The 27,479-nt window shown below is 43.1% G+C and overlaps 1 protein-coding gene across 1 annotated transcript in view; it reads right to left on the reverse strand.

Annotated features, from left to right (window-relative positions):
- Window positions 1–5,261: 5,261 nt before the first annotated feature.
- The window catches only part of LOC132775644 (carboxypeptidase A2-like), a 29,014-nt gene continuing 6,796 nt past the window's right edge, over window positions 5,262–27,479 (reverse strand). Inside the window, exons 4-11 of the mRNA XM_067469363.1 lie at window positions 26,515–26,613; window positions 23,435–23,536; window positions 23,254–23,355; window positions 22,397–22,507; window positions 18,411–18,501; window positions 14,609–14,808; window positions 9,720–9,804; window positions 5,262–5,549 (exon numbers count right to left, since the gene is read on the reverse strand). Coding sequence (XP_067325464.1) covers window positions 5,362–5,549; window positions 9,720–9,804; window positions 14,609–14,808; window positions 18,411–18,501; window positions 22,397–22,507; window positions 23,254–23,355; window positions 23,435–23,536; window positions 26,515–26,613 — 978 coding nt within the window. The 3' untranslated portion in view covers window positions 5,262–5,361. The remainder of the gene's footprint in view (window positions 5,550–9,719; window positions 9,805–14,608; window positions 14,809–18,410; window positions 18,502–22,396; window positions 22,508–23,253; window positions 23,356–23,434; window positions 23,537–26,514; window positions 26,614–27,479) is intronic.

A 27,479-nucleotide genomic window follows, 5' to 3' on the forward strand; every position in this document is an offset into this window, starting at 1 on the left:
TTAATATTCTTAATGTGAATTAAGCAAACTCTGTGTGCCTTGAAACTCCAGAAAGCCAAGGTGACACCATCTCAGCCACCGCTATGGACCATTTTGGACTGTTTGGGAATCACACATAAGAGATGCTCAAGCTATAATACATGCCTGGCATGTTCCAGATTCCCTCTTCGAAACGCTGGTGGCTATGCAGAAGCAGAGACTGGATGGGCATCTGTCTGGAGGGCCTTGATTGTGTATTTCTACATGGACGAATGGGGTCAGACTGAATCCCCCTTCCGTCTCTAGGAGTTGATTATTCTAAACGAGGAAAGGCTCAGGTTGATGGGAAAGAGAGCCCAGAAACACCTGTGGAGTTGTCGCTTTGTTTGTTTTGTGTCATCCGCAAGTGGAGCATTTTTTGCTCTTTGCAGTGAGTAAATCAGCAGCTGTTGGAAGGACAGAGAGATAAGATACTAAGAAAGCTTATTTATTGTTGGCATGCCAGGAAGACATTTCAATGTCCAGACCTCGGGTGACCTCAGGCTATGGTCGTGGGATGTTAGGCAAGATACAAACAGGCTGTCCTTATTGTGATACAAAACCAGCTTCATTCTGTTTGGTTGTAGGTTTTTTCGGGCTATATGGTCATGTTCTAGAGGCATTCTCTCCTGACGTTTCGCCTGCATCTATGGCAAGCATCCTCAGAGGTAGTGAGGTCTGTTGGAAGTATGAAAATGGGTTTATATATCTGTGGAATATAATGTAGCGTACCTGGATTTCAGTAAGGCCTTCGACAAGGTCCCCCATGACCTTCTGGCAAGGAAACTAGTCCAATGTGGGCTAGGCAAAACTACGGTGAGGTGGATCTGTAATTGGTTAAGTGGACGAACACAGAGAGTGCTCACTAATGCTTCCTCTTCATCTTGGAAAGAAGTGACGAGCGGAGTGCCGCAGGGCTCCGTCCTGGGCCCGGTCCTGTTCAACATCTTTATTAATGACTTAGATGAAGGACTAGAAGGCAGGATCATCAAGTTTGCAGACGACACCAAATTGGGAGGGATAGCCAATAGTCCAGAGGACAGGAGCAGAATTCAAAACGATCTTGACAGATTAGAGAGATGGGCCAAAACTAACAAAATGAAGTTCAACAGTGACAAATGCAAGATACTCCACTTTGGCAGAAAAAATGAAATGCAAAGATACAGAATGGGGGACGCCTGGCTCGAGAGCAGTACGTGTGAAAAAGATCTTGGAGTCCTCGTGGACAACAAGTTAAACATGAGCCAACAATGTGATGTGGCGGCAAAAAAAGCCAATGGGATTTTGGCCTGCATCAATAGGAGCATAGTGTCTAGATCTAAGGAAGTAATGCTGCCCCTCTATTCTGCTTTGGTTAGACCACATCTGGAATATTGTGTCCAATTCTGGGCAACACAATTCAAGAGAGATGTTGACAAGCTGGAAAGTGTCCAGAGGAGGGCGACTAAAATGATCAAGGGTCTGGAGAACAAGCCCTATGAGGAGCGGCTTAGGGAATTGGGCATGTTTAGCCTGAAGAAGAGAAGGCTGAGAGGAGATATGATAGCCATGTACAAATATGTGAGAGGAAGCCACAGGGAGGAGGGAGCAAGCTTGTTTTCTGCTTCCTTGGAGACTAGGACACGGAACAATGGCTTCAAACTACAAGAGAGGAGATTCCATCTGAACATTAGGAAGAACTTCCTGACTGTGAGAGCCGTTCAGCAGTGGAACTCTCTGCCCCGGAGTGTGGTGGAGGCTCCTTCTTTGGAAGCTTTTAAGCAGAGGCTGGATGGCCATTTGTCAGGGGTGATTTGAATGCAATATTCCTGCTTCTTGGCAGGGGGTTGGACTGGATGGCCCATGAGGTCTCTTCCAACTCTATGATTCTATGATTCTATGATTCTATGAAAGGGCTCTTGTCTGCTGGAGCTAGGTGTGAATGTTTCAACTGACTACCTTGATTAGCATATAATGGCCCGACAGTGCCTGGAGCAATCTTTTGTTGAGAGGTCATTCCACAGATATATAAACCCATTTTCCTACTTCCAACAGACCTCACTACCTCTGAGGATGCTTGCCATAGATGCAGGTGAAACGTCAGAAGAGAATGCCTCTAGACCATGGCCATATAGCCTGAAAAAACCTACAACAACCCAAACAGAATATATCTGTGGAATGACCTCTCAACAAAAGATTGCTCCAGGCACTGCCATATGCTAACCAAGGTGGTCAGTTGAAACATTCACACCTAGCTCCAGCAGACAAGAGTTCTTTGTCCCACCCTAGTCATTCCACAGATATATAATCCCATTTCCCTAGTTCCAACAGACCTCACTATTTCTGAGGATGCTTGCCATAGATGCAGGTGAAACGTCAGGAGAGAATGCCTCTAGACCATGGCCATATAGCCCAAAAAACCCTACAACAACCCAAACAGAATATATCTGTGGAATGACCTCTTAACAAAAGATTGCTCCAGGCACTGTCAGGCCATTATATGCTAATCAAGGTGGTCAGTTGAAACATTCACACCTAGCTCCAGCAGACAAGAGTTCTTTGTCCCATCCTGGTCATTCCACAGATATATAATCCCATTTTCCTAGTTCCAACAGACCTCACTACCTCTGAGGATGCTTGCCATAGATGCAGGCGAAACGTCAGGAGAGAATGCCTCTAGACCATGGCCATATAGCCCAAAAAACCCTACAACAACCCAAACAGAATATATCTGTGGAATGACCTCTCAACAAACTATTGCTCCAGGCACTGTCAGGCCATTATATGCTAACCAAGGTGGTCAGTTGAAACCTTCACACCTAGCTCCAGCAGACAAGAGTCCTTTGTCCCACCCTAGTCATTCCACAGATATATAAACGCATTTTCCTAGTTCCAACAGACCTCACTACCTCTGAGGATGCTTGTCCTAGATGCAGGCGAAACGTCAGGAGAGAATACCTCTAGAACATGACCATATAGCCCAAAAAAACCCTACAACAACCCAGTGATTCTGGCCATGAAAGCCTTCGGCAATTCATTCTGTTTGCCGATCCATGGATGCAAAACTCCCACGGCAGTTATCGAGCAGAATAAAGTTGGGCTGAAAATCCTGTGCCAGGAAACCCTCCAAATATCCCAATTCATAACATTATTATTTGAGTTCCCTTGGAATTATTATTATTATTATTATTATTATTATTATTATTATTATTAGCCATTGCTGTGGACCACATGGGGGTTCTGTGTGGGAGGTTTGGCCCAATTCTATCGTTGATGGGGTTCAGAATGCTTTGTGATTGTAGGTGAACTATAAATCCCAACTCCCAAACTCAAGGTCAATGCCCAGCAAACCGTTCTAGTATTTTCTGTTGGTCATGGGAGAACTGTGTGCCAAAGTTGGTCCAATTCCATCGTTGGTGGGGTTCAGAATGCTCTGTGATTGTAGGTGAACTATAAATCCCAGCCACTACAACTCCCAAATGTCACAATTCTATTTTCCTCAAACTCCACCAGTGTCCATATTTGGGCATATTGAGTATTAGTGTAGAGTTTGGTTCAGATTCATCATTGTTTGAGTCCACATTGATCTCTGGATGTAGGTGAACTACAACTCCCAAACTCAAGGTCACTACTCACCAAACCCTTCCAGTATTTTCTGTTGGTCATGGGAGAACTGTGTGCCAAGTTTGGTCAGGACCTCGGGGGGCGGGGGTCACAAGGGGGTGTCAGAGGAGTCACCAAAGATCATCAGAAAACACCATATTTTCTGTTGGTCATGGGGTTCTGTGTGGAAAGTTTTGCACAATTCTATCGTTGGTGGTGTTCAGAATGCTCTTTGATTGTATGTGAACTATCAATCCCAGTAAATACAACTCCCAAATTTCAAGGTCTATTTTCCCCCAAACTCCATCTGTGTTCATATTTGGGCATATGAAATATTTGTGCCAAGTTTGGTCCAGATCCATCATTGTTTGTGTCCACCGTGCTCTCTGGATATAGGTGAACTACAACTCCAAAACTAAAGGACACTGCCCACCAAATCCTCCCAGTATTTTCTGTTGGTCATGGGAGAACTGTGTGCCAAGTTTGGTTCAATTCCATCGTTGGTGGGGCTCAGAATGCTTTTGATTGTAGGTGAACTATAAATCCCAGCAACTACAACTCCCAAATGCCTAGGTCTATTTTCCCCAAACCAGTATTTTCTGTTGGTCATCATTGGTGGAGTTCAGAATGCTCTTTGACTGTAGGTGAACTATAAATCCCAGCAACTACAACTCCCAAATGACAAAATCATAACCTTTTTGAGTGATGGTCACTCCTTGGGTTAGTAGGTGTCTTGAGTTCAAATTTGGTGTCAATTCCCCCAGAGATTTTTGAGTTCTGTTAATCCCACAAATGAACATTACATTTTTATTTATATAGACTAGTTGTAACTGCCACGCATTGCTGTGGCCAACCTTCTCTCTTTCCTTCCTTCCTTCCCGCCTTTCCTTCTCTTCTTCCTTCCTTCTCTGTCTCTTTCCTTCCTTCCCCCTTTTTCTTTCTCTTCTGCTGTCTCTCTTTTTTCTTCTCTCTTTCCTTCTTTCCTTCCCTCCCTCTTTCTCTACATCTTCCCCCTTCCTTCGCTCCCTCTTTCCTTCCTTCTTCCCCTTTTTTCTTTCCTTCTCTCCTTCCTTCCTTTTCCAACTTTCCTTCCTTCCCCCTTTTTCTTTCCCTCCCTCTTTCTCTACATCTTCACTCTTCCTTCGCTCTCTTTCCTTCCTTCTTTCCTTTTTTCTTTCCTTCTCTCCTTTCTTCCTTCTCTACCTCTTTCCTTCCTTCTCTCTTTACTTAAATGCTTCCTTCTCCCTTTCCTTCTTTCTTTCCCTCCCTCTTTCTTTTCTTTTCTTTTCTTTCTTTTTCTCCCCTTCCCTCCCTCTTTCTTCCTTTTTTCTGTATTGTCATGTAACTTTTCGTCATTTAGCTTTTTGGGGACTTTTAAAGTCCCTTCTGCTGTGTTTTTCAGTGTTTTTGTGAATGAAGGACATACATTGGGTTGTTAGGTGTCTTTTGTCCAAATTTGGTGTCAATTCCCCCAGTGGTTTTTGAGTTCTGTTAATCCCACAAACAAAGAATGGAAGGCATCCTTGAAGTGACTGGACTGACCTTGAAGGAGCTGGGGGTGGTGACGGCCGACAGGGAGCTCTGGCGTGGGCTGGTCCATGAGGTCACGAAGAGTCGGAGACAACTGAACAAATGAACAACAACAATCCCACAAATAAACATTACATCTTTTTATTTATATAGATTGTCATAATCTACAGACTCCGCAAAAGATCATTGCCAATTAAATACAAGGTCAGGATGCCATCCCCGCTCCTCTTCTCAATACGGGTGGTCTCGCACATGCTCAAAGATGCTCTTCAGTCCCATCCACGTCTCTCTCGCAGTCGGGATGATCTGGTCTGCTGGCAAGAGGAAGCCGTGGCGGCCCGTGTCCCGCAGCTCGAAGGCGAAGGAGTATTTGATGCCGTAGTTGTAGGACCAGTCGATGCTGCCTCCGCTGGCTTGGTCTAAGCGGAAAAAGAAAGGAGGAAGGTGACCTTACCTATTTCAGGAGATGCTGTTCATGAAGTGATTTATAGTTTCCAAATCACTACCTCCCTGAACTGCTGCAAGCTGGATAGCAAGTGTCCCAGAAGCTACCTTAAATACAGCAGAGTCCTTTCACAGAATAAACATGCTTCAACCTGTCTATTAGCAGAATCTAACTGCCACCATCTGATAGCCAATAGTCCAGAGGACAGCAGCAGAATTCAAAACGATCTTGACAGATTAGAGAGATGGGCCAAAACTAACAAAATGAAGTTCAACAGGGACAAATGCAAGATACTCCACTTTGGCAGAAAAAATGAAATGCAAAGATACAGAATGGGGGACGATGCCTGGCTCGAGAGCAGTACGTGTGAAAAAGATCTTGGAGTCCTCGTGGACAACAAGTTAAACATGAGCCAACAATGTGATGTGGCGGCAAAAAAAGCCAATGGGATTTTGGCCTGCATCAATAGGAGCATAGTGTCTAGATCTAGGGAAGTAATGCTACCCATGCTCTATTCTGCTTTGGTTAGACCACACCTGGAATATTGTGTCCAATTCTGGGCACCACAATTCAAGAGAGATATTGACAAGCTGGAATGTGTCCAGAGGAGGGCAACTAAAATGATCAAGGGTCTGGAGAACAAGCCCTATGAGGAGCGGCTTGGGGAGCTGGGCATGTTTAGCCTGAAGAAAAGAAGGTTGAGAGGGGATATGATATCCATGTATAAATATGTGAGAGGAAGCCACAGGGAGGAGGGATCAAGCTTGTTTTCTGCTTCCATGGAGACTAGGACACGGAACAATCGCTTCAAACTACAAGAGAGGAGATTCCATCTGAACATGAGGAAGAACTTCCTGACTGTGAGAGCCGTTCAGCAGTGGAACTCTCTGCCCCGGAGTGTGGTGGAGGCTCCTTCTTTGGAAGCTTTTAAACAGAGGCTGGATGGCCATCTGTCAGGGGTGATTTGAATGCAATATTCCTGCTTCTTGGCAGAATGGGGTTGGACTGGATGGCCCAGGAGGTCTCTTCCAACTCTTTGATTCTATGATTCTATGACCTTATCTACACACTGTTTAGTAAACTCGTAGATTCAGGTCTTCACTCAAAATATCTAGAGGCTTTAATCTTTGCAACAACCAACAACAACAACCTCCATGAACCCTTTACACCTACTGAATTGGACATGGCTCTCAATAAATATAAAAATGGCAAAGCAGCTGGCCTGGATGATCTACGGATGGAACAAATCAAGAACTTTGGCCCATAAGCAAGGCGCTGGCTGCTGGAGCTGATGAATAACTGCACTGCATCCTGTCAGATCCCCAAAATCTGGAGGAAAGCAAGAGTCATCACCATCTTGAAGCCAGGCAAAGACCGTAATGACCCAAAAAGCTATAGACCAATCTCCCTGTTGTGCCACCTCTACAAAGTCCTGGAGAGACTTATTTTGTATACAATTATGGGGAAAAATAGACCCATGTCTGATTCCACAGCAAGCTGTCTTCAGGAAAGGCAGAAGCTGCACATTGCAAGTGCTGAACCTGACTCAGCACATAGAAGATGGCTTTGAAAGGCAGCAGATCACAGGAGCTGTCTTCGTAGACCTGTCAGCAGCCTATGATACCGTAAACCACCGCCTCCTCCTGAGGAAAATGTATAATATCACAAAGGACGACCACCTCACCCGCCTCATAGGAAACCTGCTACAAAACAGGAGCTTTTTTGTTGAGTTCCAGGGCCAGAGAAGCAGATGGTGGAAACAGAAGAACGGCCTGCCCCAGGGGAGCGTGCTCGCTCCATCCATGTTCAACATCTACACAAATGACCAGCCACTGCCAGAAGGGACAGAGAGCTTCATCTATGCTGATGATCGTGTCATCACCGCCCAAGCAGGGAGCTCTGAGATGGTTGAACAGAAGCTCTCCGAAGCTCTAGGTGCTCTTACTGCCTATTATGGTGAAAACCAGCTGATCCCTAATCCATCCAAAACACAGAAATGTGCCTTTCACCTTAAGAACAGACAAGCAGCCCGAGCTCTGAGGATCACCTGGGAAGGAATCCCACTGGAGCATTGCAGCACACCCAAATACCTGGGAGTCACTCTGACCTACAAGAAGCACTTAATGAGACATGCCGCATTATCAGGTCCTCCCTTGTGCATGTGGCAGGGTTCAGGTTGCATTGCAGCAGGTGGTCAGTGGTTTGCTCTTCTCTGCACTCGCATGTCGTGGATTCCACTTTGTGCCCCCATTTCTTGAGGTTGTCTCTGCATCTCGTGGTGCCAGAGCGCAGTCTGTTCAGTGCCTTCCAAGTCGCCCAGTCCTCTGTGTGCCCAGGGGGGAGTCTCTCATTTGATATCAGACATGGATTGAGGTTCTGGGTTTGAGCCTGCCACTTTTGGACTCTTACTTGCTGCGGTGTTCCAGTGTGTGTCTCGGTAGATCTTAGAAAACTATTTCTTGATTTAAGTCGTTGACGTGCTGGCTGATACCCAAACAAGGGATGAGCTGGAGATGTCTCTGCCTTGGTCCTTTTACTATTGGCTGCTACTTCCCGGCAGATGTCAGGTGGTGCAATACCGGCTAAGCAGTGTAATTTCTCCAGTGGTGTAGGGCGCAGACACCCCGTGATAATGCGGCATGTCTCATTAAGAGCCACATCCACTGTTTTCGCGTGGTGAGATGTGTTCCACACTGGGCATGCATACTCAGCAGCAGAGTAGCATAGCGCAAGGGCAGATGTCTTCACTGTGTCTGGTTGTGATCCCCAGGTTGTGCCAGTCAGCTTTCGTATGATATTGTTTCTGGCACCCACTTTTTGCCTGATGTTCAGGCAGTGCTGCTTATAGGTCAGGGCACAGTCCAGAGTGACTCCCAGGTATTTGGGTGCGCTGCAATGCTCCAGTGGGATTCCTTCCCAGGTAATAATCCTCAGAGCTCGGGATGCTTCTCTGTTCTTAAGGTGAAAAGCACATGTCTGTGTTTTAGATGGATTAGGGATCAGCTGGTTTTCCCTGTAATAGGCAGTAAGGGCACCTAGAACAACCTTTTGAGCGCGGTGTGTCAAAATTTGCCAAAAAACTGAGCATAATTCAGGTGGTGTGTCACTTCAAGAAAAAAACCATAATTTTGCAATATTTAGTTTAAATAACAAAAAATATATAATTGTAATTCCCACTTTCTCTCTTATCATGTTGTTCTACCTCTCTTTATGTAAATAATATCCTTTTTGGAGTGTTTAATAAAAATATAATTTTAAAAACCCAACAAAATATTATTTATTTTTAATTTAATTTAAATGTATTTCTAGCATTTAATATGCTATTAAATGTATTTCTAATAATAATAATAATAATAATAATGCAATAACAATAAAGTAACATTGCAAAATAATATTTTGATATTTAATTTACCATTTTATTTAAGGCCTATATATATAGGCATATATTAAAATATTTAAAATGCACTAAATTAAAATGCATTAAATTAAATGTCAAATTAAAATTCAATTTACAATTTCATTTAAGGCATTCTGAAATATTTGAGTAATATAGCAAAGTATTATTTATCATTTAATTTAATTTAAATATGTAACTCCTTAATATTTAGGAAACAATGCAAAATAATATTTGTTTCCTTAATAATTAAATAAACCAATATTATTTTGCAATGTTACCTAAATATTAATAATAATTAAATATTTGTAAATTTGACATTTAATTTAATGCATTTTAATATTTGAATAATATAGCAAAGTAATAGTATTTATCATTCAGTTTAAATATGAAACTCCTTAATATTTAGGTAACTTTGCAAAATAATAATTCCTTTCCTATTTATTTTTTTAAATGGCATAAAATAAATAAACAAATAATATCCGGCGGGCGCGTGTCAGTAGAAATGGCTACACGTATCAATACTGACATGCGAGTCATAGGTTCGCCATCATGGTCCTAGAGCTTCGGAGAGCTTCTGTTCTACCATCTCAAAGTTCCTTGCTTGAGCAGTAATGGCACGATCATCAGCATAGATTAAACTCTCTGTCCCTTCTGGCAGTGGTTGTTGTTGTTGATATTATGTTTTTTATGTTTATTTTTCTCTCCACAAGGAGAGAAAATGTCACATCTTAGTTCGAGTGTACTTACAGATGACCGAGCAGATGGGCCCCACTTTATATTGGGTGCCATACAAAGAGGTCAGTGCATTGGCTGCGGTTCTGGCCACGTTGTCCTAGAAAAGAGAGGAAGAAAGAAGGAGGAAAAGAAGGAAAAGAAACAAAAAATGAAAAATGTTCTGTTCCTGGAATGAAAGTGTTATTTCCTGTTTCATTGTGCTATCCTTACTTTGCAAGTAGTTGTTAAACTCCAGAAACTTCATTTTGTGGTGCCACAAACTATGTTGAATGAGTTGAGTGTCAAGGAGATATTCATTAAGAAACTATAGCAAAATGTGCTGCAAGATGTCCCACCAAAACCAAGTTTTTGCAATTTAATAAACTTTTCCTCCATGTTTTTATGATAGCACCAATTGGGAAATGTCAGGTTTTACAATGTATTGCAATGTAATATAGCTGAGTCATGCACTGCTAATGGGCTTCTATTGGAAATGCTGAGTCATACATTAACTGTATATAGGGAATCATTTGAGGAATGTGTTCTGGCCTAGTCCAGGTGATTGTGAATGATGTAATCCTGGGTTTGAGTTAAGTCAATGAGTTGGGAACCAATCAGTGATTGCTATGTGTAAATGAATTGTATATAAGGAAGTCATATACAGTGTATATTTCATAGAATAGAATCATAGAATCATAGAATCAAAGAGTTGGAAGAGACCTCATGGCCCATCCAGTCCACCCCCATTCTGCCAAGAAGCAGGAATATTGCATTCAAATCACCCCTGACAAATGGCCATCCAGCCTCTGTTTAAAAGCTTCCAAAGAGGGAGCCTCCACCACACTCCGGGGCAGAGAGTTCCACTGCTGAACGGCTCTCACAGTCAGGAAGTTCTTCCTCATGTTCAGATGGAATCTCCTCTCTTGTAGTTTGAAGCCATTGTTCCATTGCGTCCTAGTCTCCAAGGAAGCAGAAAACAAGCTTGCTCCCTCCTCCCTGTGGCTTCCTCTCACATATTTATACATGGCTATCATATCTCCTCTCAACTTTCTCTTCTTCAGGCTAAACATGCCCAGTTCCCCAAGCCGCTCCTCATAGGGCTTGTTCTCCAGACCCTTTTAGTCGCCCTCCTCTGGACACATTCCAGCTTGTCAATATCTCTCTTGAATTGTGGTGCCCAGAATTGGACACAATATTCCAGATGTGGTCTAACCAAAGCAGAATAGAGGGGTAGCATTACTTCCTTAGATCTGGACACTAGGCTCCTATTGATGCAGGCCAAAATCCCATTGGCTTTTTTTGCCGCCACATCACATTCCTGGCTCATGTTTAACTTGTTGTCCACGAGGACTCCAAGATCTTTTTCACACGTACTGCTCTCAAGCCAGGCATTGTCCCCCATTCTGTATCTTTGCATTTCATTTTTTCTGCCAAAGTGGAGTATCTTGCATTTGTCACTGTTGAACTTCATTTTGTTAGTTTTGGCCCATCTCTCTAATCTGTCGAGATCGTTTTGAATTCTGCTCCTGTCCTCTGGACTATTGGCTATCCCTCCCAATTTGGTGTCGTCTGCAAACTTGATGATCTCCTTGTGCTGTGATGTTGGGAACCAATCAGTGATTGCTATGTGTAAATGAATTGTATATAAGGAAGTCATGTACAGTGTGTATCTCTCTCCTTGTGCTGTGATGTTGTTCGTCGAAGGCTATATGTAATTAAAAGAACCTGTCTGCTAAGACAAGATATAACTGTGTGCTGTGGTAAGTCTGTAATATCATCTAGACTGGGGAAAAGACAATGGTAAAACTGACAATGGCCGGGCATGTGCTCAAGTGTCTATAAAAAGATTCCAGCGTGACTGCAGTTTGTGGAAGCAGTTGACTGAAAATACTGTGCAGGAAGAAGCTACTGGAAAGCGCTGAAGTTGTGCAACTGATCTGCTGCTGAATTGTGAAGTTAACCTCAACAGGAAATGACATTTATAACCCAGGAATAAAATTGTGTTACAGAGTGTAATGATGACGACAACGTCAACAACAACAACAATAATGCAAACCAATTTTGCACTTAAAATCTTATTACATAGTGTAGGTAGGTAGTCCCCTGACATTAAGTCCAGTCATGTCTGACTCTGGGGTGTGGTGCTCATCTCCATTTCTAAGCCGAAGAGCCAGCGTTGTCCGTAGACACCTCCAAGGTCATGTGGCCGGCATGACCGCATGGAGCGCCGTTACCTTCCCGCCGGAGCAGTACCTATTGATCTACTCACATTTGCATGTTTTCGAAATGCTAGGTTGGCAGAAGCTAGGGCTGACAGCAGAAGCTCACGCCGCTCCCCGGAATCGAACCTGCGACCTTTCGATCAACAAGCTCAGCAGCTCAGTGCTTTAACCCACTGCGCCACTGGGGGCTCCAATTACATAGTGTAATAATAATAATAATAATAATACAAACTGTTCAGTTTTCCAGTGCTTCAACATATTTTCAATAAAGTGCCAATGCTTTTACAAATCCCGATGGTGTCTAGGCACTTGATGATCCGACTGTGTGGGAGTGAGTCAACGGCTTTTTTTGTAGTCAATCCACATCATGTGAAGATTAGTTTTTCAGCATTTGGAAACAATAAACATTGACAAAATCACAATTTGTCAACTGCAAAAGGCCACCTGACTTGGATCTGTGTGCATCATTCGAAAATACATCACACAGTCCTAGACGCTTGGGAAGTGTTCGACTTGTGATTTTGTGATACGAAACCCAGCATAGAGATCTCCTTTGCTGTGTGACATACTGTGTTTTTGTGTCAGTATAATAATAACGCAAACCATTTTTGCAGTTAGAATTCATCAATAATGTTTTCCTTAGAAGCCTCAACTCTGTCTTGAAATAGTCAACTGAAGATTTTTATTTATTTATTTGTTTACTGTATTTGTATACCGCCTTTCTCAGCCAATTGGTGACTCAAGGTAGTTTCCAACAAATCAGTATACATAAAACATAATAGATAAAAAACATTAAGCAGTATAAGACATCACAAAAGCAATAAAAGCAACATCATCAGCGTCTCAATATTCTCAAGCATTGTCCAGTTCCATTACCAGGTCATTCAATTTTCTATTTTAGCTACTCTGTATTTGTAAACACTTGCTCGAATAGCCACATTTTAACTTGCCTGCGAAACGTCAAGGGGGGGGGGAGTAGATCTGATCTCCCTAGGGAGGGCATTCCATAGCTAAGGGGCCACCACTGAGAAGGCCCTGTCTCTCGTCCCCGCCAAACGTGCTTGTGACGAAGGCGGGACCGAGAGCAGGGCCGCCCCAGATGATCTTAAAGTCCTCAGTGGTTTGTAAGGGGAGATACGTTCGGACAGGTAAGTTGGGCCAGAACCGTTTAGGGCTATGAGTTACCAAAATGCTAGAAATTTAGGGCATGAGTAAATTTCATGGTTTTTAAATCGTTTATTGCTATTTTGTTATGACTGTTTTTGCTATGTTGTGAACCGCGTTGAGTCGCCTACGGGCTGAGAAACTGCGGTATACAAGCAAAGTAAATAAATAAATACATAAATAAATAAATATTACATTTAGGGGAGGAGCCTTATATTTTGGGTAGTGAATGGGGAATCAATATTTCAGGAGGTTTTTAAGCAGAGGCTTGGATGTCCATCTGCTGGGAGTGCTTGGATTTTGTTTTCCACCCTGGAAACAATAGCGCTGGACTGGATGACCTTTGGAGACCCCCTTCTCACTTTGTGGTTCTCATATTCTAACTTCACCCTTATTGTGTCTTCCAGACTGGTAACAATGGGGCTGGACTGGATGACCTTTGGAGGCCTCTTCTAACTTCGTAGTTCCGATAGCCTAACTTCACCCTTATTGTGTCTTCCAGCCTGGAAACAATGGGGCTGGACTGGATGACCTTTGGAGGCCCCTTCTCACTTTGTGGTTCTCATATCCTAACTTCACCTTTATTGTGTCTTCCAGCCTGGAAACAATGGGGCTGGACTGGATGACCTTTGGAGGCCTCTTCTAACTTCGTAGTTCCGATAGCCTAACTTCACCCTTATTGTGTCTTCCAGACTGGTAACAAAGGGCTGGACTGGATGACCTTTGGAGACCCCTTCTCACTTTGTGGTTCTCATATCCTAACTTCACCCTTATTGTGTCTTCCAGCCTGGTAACAATGGGGCTGGACTGGATGACCTTTGGAAACCCCCTTCTCACTTTGTGGTTCTCATATCCTAACTTCACCCTTATTGTGTCTTCCAGCCTGGTAACAATGGGGCTGGACTGGATGACCTTTGGAGACCCCTTCTCACTTTGTGGTTCTCATATCCTAACTTCGCCCTTATTGTGTCCTCAAGCCTGGTAACAATGGGGCTGGACTGGATGACCTTTGGAAACCTCCTTCTCACTTTGTGGTTCTCATATCCTAACTTCATCCTTATTGTGTCTTCCAGCCTGGTAACAATGGGGCTGGACTGGATGACCTTTGGAGACCCCTTCTCACTTTGTGGTTCTCATATCCTAACTTCACCCTTATTGTATCTTCCAGACTGGTAACAATGGGGCTGGACTGGATGACCTTTGGAGGCCTCTTCTAACTTCGTAGTTCCGATAGCCTAACTTCACCCTTATTGTGTCTTCCAGACTGGTAACAATAGGGCTGGACTGGATGACCTTTGGAGACCCCTTCTCACTTTGTGGTTCTCATATCCTAACTTCACCCTTATTGTATCTTCCAGACTGGTAACAATGGGGCTGGACTGGATGACCTTTGGAGGCCTCTTCTAACTTCATAGTTCCGATAGCCTAACTTCAACCTTATTGCGTCTTCCACCCTGGAAACAATGGGGCTGGACTGGATGACCTTTGGAGGCCCCTTCTCACTTTATGGTTCTGATATCCAAATTGCACTCTTACCAGTTCTGCGTGATCCTGGATGTTGTCGCAGGTGTATCCGTAGGGGAACATCAGGAGCTGGGAATAGCTGTGGATGCTGATGAAGCCCTTGACGTTCCCGTGACTCTTGATGAAGTCCACCACAGACCTGACCTCCACTTCGGAGTCAGCACTCGGACCGTGGTACGAATCAGAGCAAGGGTTGCTGCTGGCTCCAGGACCTAGGAAGCGAGAAGATAGGAGAAGCCAAACAACCACATTTGCAAATTATGAGTGCACGTATACTGTAGATGCATCCTATGTTTTTCAACAGGAGCAGCAAATCCACTCTGAACTTCAATCCAAAGTTTAGTCCAAGTTAACAATGAACTGGTTGGTTTCAGGCTGGCCAAGTGATGGATCCACTTTGGGTTTTAGTCTGAAGTTTGGCAGCAATAGACATGTCTTCAAGTCACTCAGAGACATGGCATTGAGCTCTGATTTGCAGCCAATTCACTATGACATTGGGTAAAATGCGATTTGAGCATCAGTTCAAAATTTCATTATTATTTCATTATTGGCTGTTTTTGTGACAGAACCAATTAGGAACTGCCATTTATAACAAAATGTTGGAAGTTTTGTTAGTATTCTGAAACTTTAGCAACACTTTAGAAGCAAAGCATCAGTGCCCCCTAGTTTTGTAAATACTTTAGAACCATTTAGAACCATGGATTGTCCATTCCTTATATATATATATATATATATATATATATATATATATATGCACACACACACACATACACACACACATATGTATATATGTGTGTGTGTGTATGTATGCTACCCCGAGTCCCCGTTGGGGAGATGGTGGCGGGGTATAAATAAAATTAATTTATTATTATTATTATTATTATTATTATTATTATTTGTGTGTATGTGTATATGTGTGTGTGTGTGTGTGTGTGTGTGTGTGTATGCTGCCCCGGGTCCCCGTTCGGGAGATGGTGGCGGGGTATAAATAAATTTTATTTATTATTATTATTATTATTATTATTATTATTGTGTGTGTGTGTGTGTGTGTGTGTGTATGCTGCCCCGAGTCCCCGTTGGGGAGATGGTGGCAGGGTATAATTATTATTATTATTATTTGTGTGTGTGTGTGTGTGTGTGTGTGTGTGTATGTATGCTGCCCTGAGTCCCCGTTGGGGAGATGGTGGCGGGGTATAAATAAAATTAATTTATTATTATTATTATTATTATTATTATTATTATTATTATTATTTGTGTGTATGTGTATATGTGTGTGTGTGTGTGTATGCTGCCCCGGGTCCCCGTTCGGGAGATGGTGGCGGGGTATAAATAAATTTTATTTATTATTATTATTATTATTATTATTATTATTATTATTGTGTGTGTGTGTGTGTGTGTGTGTGTGTGTGCTGCCCCGAGTCCCCGTTGGGGAGATGGTGGCAGGGTATAATTATTATTATTATTATTTGTGTGTGTGTGTGTGTGTGTGTGTGTGTGTATGTATGCTGCCCTGAGTCCCCGTTGGGGAGATGGTGGCGGGGTATAAATAAAATTAATTTATTATTATTATTATTATTATTATTATTATTATTATTATTATTTGTGTGTATGTGTATATGTGTGTGTGTGTGTGTATGCTGCCCCGGGTCCCCGTTCGGGAGATGGTGGCGGGGTATAAATAAATTTTATTTATTATTATTATTATTATTATTATTATTTGTGTGTGTGTGTGTGTGTGTGTGTGTGTGTGTGTGTGTATGCTGCCCCGAGTCCCCGTTGGGGAGATGGTGGCAGGGTATAATTATTATTATTATTATTATTATTTGTGTCTGTGTGTGTGTGTGTGTGTGTGTGTATGCTGCCCCGAGTCCCCGTTGGGGAGATGGTGGCAGGGTATAATTATTATTATTATTATTATTATTTGTGTGTGTGTGTGTGTGTGTGTGTGTGTGTGTATGCTGCCCCGAGTCCCCGTTGGGGAGATGGTGGCGGGCTATAAATAAAATTTTTTATTATTATTATTATTATTATTATTATTATTATTATTGTGTGTGTGTGTGTGTGTGTATGCTGCCTCGAGTCCCCGTTGGGGAGATGGTGGCAGGGTATAAATAAAATTTATTATTATTATTATTATTATTATTATTATTATTATTATTCTTTGTGTGTGTGTGTGTGTGTGTGTGTGTGTGTGTGTATATGCTGCCCCGAGTCCCCGTTGTGGAGATGGTGGCGGAGTATAAATAAAATTTATTATTATTATTATTTTATTAGTAGTAGTAGTAGTATATGTGTGTGTGTGTGTGTGTGTGTGTGTGTATATATATATACATATATATATATATATATATATATATATATATATATATATATGGTCAGGTTTTCAGTGGGTTTAATTAGTCAGCTAATTGTGCTACCATTGTTTTCTACTACAGTTTCACTTTTCCTTTCTTGTGTTTTGTATCATTGTTATAAATAGTCATGTGCACGGTACTCGTTTCTGTCGTTTAATTTGTGTTTTCATTCTGTTTGTTTCATTCGAGGGGCACGAAACGGTAACCTCCTCCTCCAGTACGAAAATAAGCCCAAAAACGAAAGTAAGTAGGAACGGTTACTGTTAATATATATATATAGCCAGGTTTTCAGTGGGTTTAATTAGTCAGTTAATTGTGCTACCATTGTTTTCTACTACAGTTTCACTTTTCCTTTCTTGTGTTTTGTATCATTGTTATAAATAGCCATGTGCACGGTACTCGTTTCTGCCGTTTAATTCGTGTTTTCATTCTGTTCGTTTCATTCGAGGGGCATGAAACGGTAACCTCTGCCTCCGGTACGAAAAAAAGCCCAAAAACGAAAGTAAGTAGGAACGGTTACCGTTTATTTGCCTGATTTTCAGACCACCTGGTGCTCCCCACGCGGCCCATGGAGAACTGTCGCATACTAGTAAAGGAAATGTTATTTCTAGAAAGAAAAAAATCACTAAAAATCAGGGAATGACCCAAACATTACAAAACTTGGGATACTAAAAGCGGTAGATGTGCACCACGAGTTTGGTGATCTTCACCCCTCTAGCTCTAAAAGTGTGGGAAGGGGAGCCCAGGGAATCCCACCCATGTTGGCCAATGGTCCGAAAATTTTCGTTCTTTCGGACATGGAATAGAAAAGCTCGTTTGGAATGTTGGGGTTCAGCCTGATCTGTGTGAACCGGATTCTCTGATAGTTTTTCCAACTGAGTAAGCTCTCCCTGACAGTGTGGAATCTGTTGTTGATGCTGAGGTCAGTGGCGAGGAAAGTGAAACTGAACAGCTGGAGGAAAATGTTTTGGAAGCTAGCCGTGATATCTCTCCACCTGGGTTTTTTAATGAGGACCGAAGAGAACAGATAGTTAGAGACAGAAATGTTTCATAGTTTCTACGAAGGTCAAATCGTTTACAGGAGAGACAGGCCCAGGCTTCAAAGTCAAGGGGCGTTTCAAAGAATAGCTTCTTTGGTTTAAGGGGCCTCCTGCCGGGTGTCTCTTTAGATCAAGCAACGTTTGGGACTGTGGCTGTGCCTTGGCAGAATTCCTGTGTTCCATGGCCGGTAATCCCAGACGCTTCTAGTTTTCAAGTTCATGGTTAGTGAGATGTTAACAGGTTCCTGGTTCTTGTCTTGTGGCTTTTGGAATTTTGCTCAAGTTCAGAGATTCTACTGACTGCTGTGTTTCTATTGTGGCTTTTTGACGTAAACGTCTTTATAAATAAATACAGACGAAAAACCAAAACAGAAGGGCCTTGCTAAGTCATCCCCCTAAAATGAAAACCCTTGTCTCTACCTCCAAAGCCTGCATCCCAGTTCCGGTTGGGATCCACTCCGACGCAAAGGCTGCCGGGGATCTCGGACCGGGTTTTCCGCCACATGCGATTCTGAAGGAAAAGAAGGAGAAAACAAGAATGTGCGGTTATTATATATTGAGCTGTCTGTCCATGTACACACTCTAAGATCACAGAATCCTAGGGTTAGAAGGGCTCTCCAAAGGCCATCCAGTCCAACTCCATTTGGCCAAGTAGGAAAACACAATCAAAGCACTCCCGACAGAGAACCTTCTCCAAACCCAGTGAATCCCAGTTGCTGTAAGCTATATTTCAGAGAAAGGAACCTGGCAAAACCACCTCTGAGGATAACTTACCTAAGAAAACCTATGCAATCCATGGGGCCACAACAGGTGAACATATAACATAACGTAACATAACATAACATAACGTATAACACAACACACCACAGTACAGCACACCACAGCATACCACAGCATACCTGACCACAGTACACCACACCACAGCACATCACAACACATCACAGCACAGCACACCACAGCACACCACAACGCATCACAACACACAACACAACATAACATGCACACACACATATATAATAGCACATCACAACACATCATACCATAGCACACCACACCACAACACAGCACATCACACCACAGCACACACAACACCACAACACACCACATCACACACAATACAACGCACCACACCCCACCACACCACACAACACCACAACACACCACATCACACACAACACAACGCACCACACCCCACCCCACCCCACCACACAACACCACAACACCACAACACAACATAACATGCACACACAAGGGCGGAATATAAATACTGTAAATAAATAAATAATAGGTTTATAGCACATAATAGGTTTATAGCACTATATATATAATATTTACAGTAGACTAGCTGTCCCCTGCCACGCATTGCTGTGGCCCAGTCTATTGATCTGGAAAATGAAGTAATGAGAAAGTGTTGGTTTCTAATCTATGTAATGTATTGATGCTTGTGGGTAAACAGTATTTCTTGCTGTTTCTTTGTCAGTTTTAATGTGGAGAGTGTCTGGTGTGCCTACTCTGGAATATGCAACATATTATTGCTCTTCTTTAGGGGCCTCTTTCAAATCTCTCTCTGTGTGTGAATCATATCTATCTATCTATCTCTATGGCTGGATGGCTCTTTGTCAGGAGGGCTTTGATTATGTTTTCTTGCCCTGGTGAAGGAAGTTAGACTGGATGGCCTTAAGTATTTTCTGTTGGTCATGGGGGTTCTGTGTGGGAAGTTTGCCCCAATTCTGTCGTTGGTGGGGTTCAGAATGCTCTTTAATTGTGGGTGAACTATAAATCCCAGTTACTACAACTCCCAATTGTCGAGGTCTATTCCCACCAAACTACACCTGAGTTCATATTTGGGCGTATTGAGTATTCGTGCCAAGTTTGGTCCATATCCAGCATTGAGTCCATGGTGCTCTCTGGATATAGGTGAACTACAACTCCCAAACTCAATGTCAATACCCACCAAACCCTTTTAGTGTTTTCTGTTGATCATGGGAGTCCTGTGTGCCACGTTTGGTTCAATTCTATCGTTGGTGGAGTTCAGAATGCTCTTTGATTGTGGGTGTACCATAAATCCTGGCAACTACAACTCCCAAATTACAAAATCAATTTTTTGAGTGAAGTACATACATTGGGTTGTTAGGTGTATTGTATCCAAATTTGGTGTCAGTTCATCCAGTGGTTTTTGAGTTCTGTGAATACCACAAACGAACATTACATTTTTATTTATATAGAGTAGCTGTACCCGCCACGCGTTGCTGTGGCCAACCTTTCCTCCCTCTTTCTCTCCCCCTTTCTTTCTCTCCTTCCTTCCTTCTCTCTTTTTCTTTCCCTTCTTCTTTCTTCCTTCTCTACCTGTTTCTTTTCTCGCTTCCTTTACTCTTTGGTTCCGTCCTGTCTTGTCTCTTTCTTTCTTTCCTTCCTTCTTTCCCTCTTTCTCTCTTTCGTTCCTTCTTTCCTTCCTTCCCTCTTTCATTTTTTTTATTTCATTCTCTCCCTCCTTCTCTCCCCCTTCCTTCTCTACCCTTCTTTCTTTCCTTCCTTCTCCCTCTTTTTCTCCCTCCTTCTCTCCTCCCTTTCTTCTCTACCCTTCTTTTTTCCTTCCTTCTCTCCTTCCCTCCTTCTTTCCCTCCTTCTCTCCCTCTTTCTCTTCCCATTTCTCTCCTTCCTTCCTTCCTTCCTTCCTTCCTTCCGTACCTTTCTTTCTTTCCTTCTTTCTCTCCTTCCCTCCTTCATTCCTTCTTCTCTTCCTCCTTCCTTCTCTACCCTTCTTTCTTTCCTTCCTTCTCTCCTTCCCTCTTTCTCTCCCTCCTTCTCTCCTCCCTTCCTTCTCTACCTTTCTTATTTCCTTCCTTCTCTCCTTCCCTCCTTCTTTCCCTTCTTCGCTCCCTCTTTCTCTTCCTCTTCCTCTCCTTCCTTCCTTCCTTCTCTACCTTTCTTTCTTTCCTTCTTTCTCTCCTTCCCTCCTTCATTCCTTCTTCTCTTCCTCCTTCCTTCTCTACCCTTCTTTCTTTCCTTCCTTCTCTCCTCCCTTCCTTCTCTACCTTTCTTATTTCCTTCCTTCTCTCCTTCCCTCCTTCTTTCCCTCCTTCTCTCCCTCTTTCTCTTCCTCTTTCTCTCCTTCCTTCCTTCCTTCTCTACCTTTCTTTCTTTCCTTCTTTCTCTCCTTCCCTCCTTCATTCCTTCTTCTCTTCTTCCTTCTCTACCCTTCTTTCTTTCCTTCCTTCTCTCCTTCCCTCTTTCTCTCCCTCCTTCTCTCCTCCCTTCCTTCTCTGCCCTTCTTTTTTTCCTTCCTTCTCTCCTTCCCTCCTTCTTTCCCTTCTTCTCTCCCTCTTTCTCTTCCTCTTTCTCTCCTTCCTTCCTTCCTTCTCTACCTTTCTTTCTTTCCTTCCTTCTCTCCTTCCCTCCTTCTTTCCCTTCTTCTCTCCCTCTTTCTCTTCCTCTTTCTCTCCTTCCTTCCTCCTTCTCTACCTTTCTTTCTTTCCTTCTTTCTCTCCTTCCCTCCTTCTCTTCCTCCTTCCTTCTCTCAATGCAGCTGTGGACAAGTCTACAGAGGGACCACCAAACACAAATTTGCCCAAACACGAATCAAGGAACATGAAAGGCACTGCAGACTACTTCAACCAGAGAAGTCAGCCAGAGCAGAGCACCTGATGAACCAACCTGGACACCGCATATTATCTGAGAACACAGAAATGCTGGACCACTCCAACAACCACCACGTCAGGCTACACAGAGAAGCCATTGAAATCCACAAGAAGCATGTGGACAATTTCAACAGAAAGGAAGAGACCATGAAAATGAACAAAATCTGGCTACCAGTATTAAAAAACTCTAAAATTATAACAGCAAAACAGCAAAGAGGAAACAACCAGGCACATCTTAACACCTCTCAACAAAAGATTTTCCCAGGCTCAGGCAAGCCTTCAAATGCTAATGAAGGTGGTCAGTTGAAACATTCACACCTAGCTCCAGCAGAGAAGAGCTCTTTGCCCCACCCCAGCCATTCCACAGATATATAAACCCATTTTCCTACTTCCAACAGACCTCACTACCTCTGAGGATGCTTGCCATAGATGCAGGCGAAACGTCAGGAGAGAATGCCTCTAGAACATGGCCCTATAGCCCGAAAAAACCCACAAGAACCTAGTGATTACAGCCATGAAAGCCTTCGACAATACAATACAATAATAATACTTTATTTATACCCCGCCACCATCTCCCCAAGGGACTCGGAGCAGCTTACATGAGGCCAAACCCAACAACACATCAATAAAAACAAGAAAGCAATAAACAAAAGCAATACAATACAATTAAAATAAATCACATGTAAACAATAAACAATAAGCAATAACACACAAGGATTTAAAATGTACGATACATCCTAGTTTGGGAGAGGAATAGTATTAACTCACTTTAGTATGAGAGAAGACATATCCGTCTGGGTTTGCAACAACCAAGAGGAACAGGTCCATTGTGTTTAATAGGGATTTCACGGAAGGATCGTATTCGTAATCGGAGGCGATCTAGAGGCAGCAAAAGGGGAAATTAGGACTTGCAATGATTACGAATGATCGTAGACAATGGCAATTAGACAATGACAACCAAATAAGACAATCAGATGTGTAAGATCGGCAGGATTGTCGAAATGGAACCAAAACAGATCTTTGAGTTAATTGTACACTGATGGGTAGGAGGAAGATCCAGGTTTGTATTGTTTTTACTGATTTTATCATTTTACTGATTTTATTGGATAATGTTGAATTGTGGGAATTTGTACTGTTATATTTTTTGTGATGATTGTTTGTGTAGCAGGCGTCTAAGTGCGCCTTGCAGCTGTAAGCCGCCCTGGGTCCCCTTCGGGGTGAGAAGGGCGGGGTACAAGAACCCCAAATAAAAAATAAAATAAATAAATCGTGCCATCTGATGCAGTTTGATCCCACTTTAATGGCCATCGCTGAATCCTATGGAGTCCTGGGAGTTGTAGTGTTGGTTGCCTCACCAACTTGCAACTCCCATCATTCGATAGCAATGGGATGCAGGAATGGATGGACCACGGTTTCAATCCATCTCGGCTCTTCTGATATACTGACCATTTTACAGCTTAGCCAACAAAGAGAAAAGAAATGGGAATAATGCAGAGATTTTGCCCTCGGGATATGGTTGGACTACATCTCCCAGCCGTTTTAGCATGACAACAGATACCTACACTGTCTTTACTATTTTAATATTTAATATTTAGGGGAAATATCGTAGTAGAAAAGCAACTGGCCTTCTTTGCGGTCCATAAAGCGGTGGCCTGGGTGACCCATTCCCGCGCATGGATCCCCGCATCGATCCAGATGGCGGGCCGGTTCTCCCCTCCGGTGCTGAACTACAGGATGCAAAATCCATTATCACAAAATGGCCCAAAAATGGAAGGAAATGGGTTGCAATGGAAAGCAAACTCCTACCTTCAGGACGTAGAGGGGCCTTTTCTCGTAGGACTCCCCAATCTGCAGTTTGCTCACAAGTTTGGGATATTCGGCCACAATGTTATCCATTTCTTGATAAATCTGGAATTCAAACCATTATGGATTTCACACTTTTGCAAATATATTTTTGAGATGCAGAGAAAATTAAAGGAAAAGAATAATGCAACTAGGACCCTGGAAACCCTTTTGACAAGGAAGCAAAAAATCTTATATATTATTACAGTATGGTTGCTGTATACATGGGGAATATGTGTCCGAATTTTGCATAGATATGTGAAAACGCAAATAATAATAATAATAATAATAATAATAATAATAATAATAATATGCTGTTTGTGTTTTTATCTATGCATATGAACTGTGTTGTACCTAGTTCAAATACATAAATGATGGTGATGATATTTTTTTTTTTTGTCGTGTCAGGAGAGACTTGAGAAACTGCAAGTCGCTTCTGGTGTGAGAGAATTGGCCGTCTGCAAGGACGTTGCCCAGGGGACGCCCGGATGATTTGATGTTTTTATCATCCTTGTGGGAGGCTTCTCTCATGTACCAGCATGAGGAGCTGGAGCTGATAGAGGGAGCTCATCCGCCTCTCCGGATTCGAACCTGCGACCTGTCGGTCTTCAGGCCTGCCAACACAGGGGTTTAACCCACTGCACCACTGGGGGCTCCTGGTGATGATGATGATGATGATGATTTTTTAATCTCAGCAGACTGCCAAAACTAAGGTTACAAGTCCCCGTTGGGGAGATGGTGGCAGGGTATAAATAAAGTTTATTATTATTATTATTATTATTATTATTACAACATCTATTATAGAACTCCAATATGCTGATGACAACATCATCTGTGCGCATTCAGAAGACGACCTACAAGCCACTCTAAACACCTTTGCAGAAGCATACGAGAAGCTCGGCCTGTCATTGAACATCGAGGAAACCAAAGTGCTCTTCCAGTAGTCCCCAGCCAATCCCTCTCCAATGCCAGAAATACAGCTTAATGGTGTAACATTAGAAAATGTGGACAATTTCCGCTCCCTTGGCAGCCACCTCTCCACCAAAGTCAACATTGACACTGAAATACAACACTGCCTGAGCTCTGCGAGTGAAGCTCAGCGCAGCATTCTTCCGATGAAGCAGAGAGTGTTTGAGGACTGGGACATCCGTAGGGAGACCAAGCTATTGTCCTCCCAACCCTGCTATACGCCTGCGAGACGTGGACTGTCTACAGACGTCAACATTGAGACTGAAATACAACACAGCCTGAGCTCTGCGAGTGCAGCATTTTTCCGAATGAAGCAGAGAGTGTTTGAGAACCGGAACATCCGTAGGGATAGCAAGGTGCTAGTTTATAAATATATTGTCCTCCCAACCCTGTTATACGCCTGTGAAACATGGACTGTCTACAGACGTCACATGCAACTCCTGGAACGATTCCATCAGCACTGCCTCCGAAAAATCCTGCAAATTTCTTGGGAAGACAGGTGGACAAACGTCAGTGTGCTGGAAGAAGCAAAAATCACCAGCATTGAAGCGATGGTTCTCCACCATCAACTCCGCTGGACCGGGCACGTTGTCTGGACGCCTGACCACCGTCTCCCAAAGCAGTTTCTATACTCCGAACTCAAGAACGTAAAACAAAATGTTGGTGGACAGGAAAAGAGATTGAAAGATGGGCTCAAAGCCAACCTTAAAAACTCTGGCATAGACACTGAGAACTGGGAAGCCCTGGCCCTTGAGCGCTCCAGCTGGAGGTCAGCTGTAACCAGCAGTGCTGTAGAATTTGAAGAGGCACAAATGGAGGGCGAAAGAGAGAAATGTGCCAAGAGTAAGATGCGTCCCTGGCTGGGACCGCCTTCCATCTGGAAACCAATGCCCTCACTGTGGGAGAACACGTGGGTCAAGAATAGAGCTCCACAGTCACCTACGGACCCACCTCCAGGACACCGATCTTGGGAGACTATCCTACTCAGTCACCTAAGTAAGTAAGTAAGTAAGATAAATTTCTTTTACTATTTGCCTTAAAGAGAATATTAAATTATTATATTATTGAAAAAGTGTATAAAATCACAAAGGATTACCACCTCACCCGCTTCTTAGGAAATCTTCTACAAAACAGGAGCTTTTTTGTTGAGTTCCAGGTTCAGCGAAGTAGATGGCGAAAACAGAAGAACAGCCTGCCTCAGGGGAGCGTGCTTGCTCTATCCATGTTTAACATTTACACTAATGATCAGCCACTGCCAGAAGGGACAGAGAATTTCATCTATGCTGACGATCGTGCCATCACCGCTCAAGCAGGGAGCTTTGAAATGGTTGAGCAGAAGCTCTCCAAAGCTTTAGGAGCTCTTACTGCCTCTCCGAAGCTTGCTCCATCAATGTTCAATATGTACAAACATTATCAGCCACTGCCAGAAGGGACAGAGAGTGTCATCTACGCTGATGATCATGCCATCACCACTCAAGCAGGGAGCTTTGAAATAGTTGAGCAGAAGCTCTCCAAAGCTTTAGGTGCTCTTACTGCCTATAATAAGGAAAACCAACTGATTCCTAATCCATCTAAAATGCAGACATGTGCTTTTCATCTTAAGAACAGACAAGCATCTTGAGCTCTGAAGATTACCTAGGAAGGAATCCCACTGGAGTATTGCAGCACATCCAAATACCTGGGAGTCACTCTGGACTGTGTCCTGATTTACAAGAAGCACTGCTTGACTATCAAGCAAAAAAGTGGGTGCTAGAAATAATATCATACAAAAGCTGACTGGCACAACCTGGGGATCACAACCAGACACAGTGAAGACATCTGCCCTTGCGCTTTGCTACTCTGCTGCTGAATACGCATGCCCAGTGTGGGATACATCTCACCACGCTAAAACAGTGTATGTGGCTCTTAATGAGACATGCCACATTATCACAAGATGCCTCAAAGGCTCAGAACCTTGGATAGGCTCTTTTAAAGTTTGGACTAAAACCCGGAGCGGATTATATCCCCTTGACATCAGAGTCAACTTTTGCCATTTCAATAAGTGGAGAAGGAGAACCTATTCTTGGACTACTTACCGTTTCTAAAGGGTGGTAAGCGCCGTAATTGAAGTTGTTGCTGCCACGTTCTCTCCGCTGGTTGAGGTACATCTCGCGTCTTTCTTCGTCCACCGCGGCCTAAGAAATTTAACACAACCCAGCAGGGGAAAAATGGGATATTTTCAAGGTATTTGCCATGTGCTTGCTCTCTGCTTTCTTAGATGCCTTCCCATGATCTCTCTGCATCTCTAATTCATCGCCATCCTCGTCATGAGGGTCTTGCTATGCTTGTGAGTATCTCTGTATACTAATAGCAGACCTGTAAATAGTTGTATGTAGCAATGACTGAAGGAGTTTGGATGAAAGTCAGAGCTCAAGTGTGCTTATTCAAGTGCTGAGCTACTATACAAGGTCAGAGGCTGTGATATGAAATCTCTGCTAACTGTGACCAAGACTCTGCAATGTTTCAGAACTAACCACCACTTTCGTTTGAGACCGTCTGTCCCATTGAATATCTAGAGGAGAAGGAATTAATGTGCCTACCTAGCAGGGGGAAATGTTGTGTATGTTTTTACTCTTTCTCCCTTCTATCCTCACACATGGGAGTTGTAGTTTCCCTCTGCAGTGTTTTGAGGATCTGAACTAACCACCACTTGCCTTTGAGACCGTCTGTCCCATTGAGTATCTAGAGGAGGAGGAGGAATTCACGTGCCTACCTAGCAGGGGGGTGTTGTGTATGTTTTTACTCTTTCTCCCTTCTATCCTCACACATGAGAGTTGTAGTTTCCAAAGTCCTTTCCTGGCCAAATCGTGATGGATGGCCTTGCTGAACTACATGCTGGGACTCAGCCTGTGTGTGAACCTGAGCCTGAATCTCTGATTGTATTGCCTAATGCTGATGCTCATGTTGATGCTCATGTTGATGGGCCTAATCTGGATAGTGAGGCTGAAGTGATCAATGAGGACGAGGCTCAAGATGGAGACACTTTGGGCAGAAAAATCGT

The sequence above is a fragment of the Anolis sagrei genome, chromosome 5 (assembly GCF_037176765.1).
Source record: "Anolis sagrei isolate rAnoSag1 chromosome 5, rAnoSag1.mat, whole genome shotgun sequence".
Taxonomy (NCBI): domain Eukaryota; kingdom Metazoa; phylum Chordata; class Lepidosauria; order Squamata; family Dactyloidae; genus Anolis; species Anolis sagrei.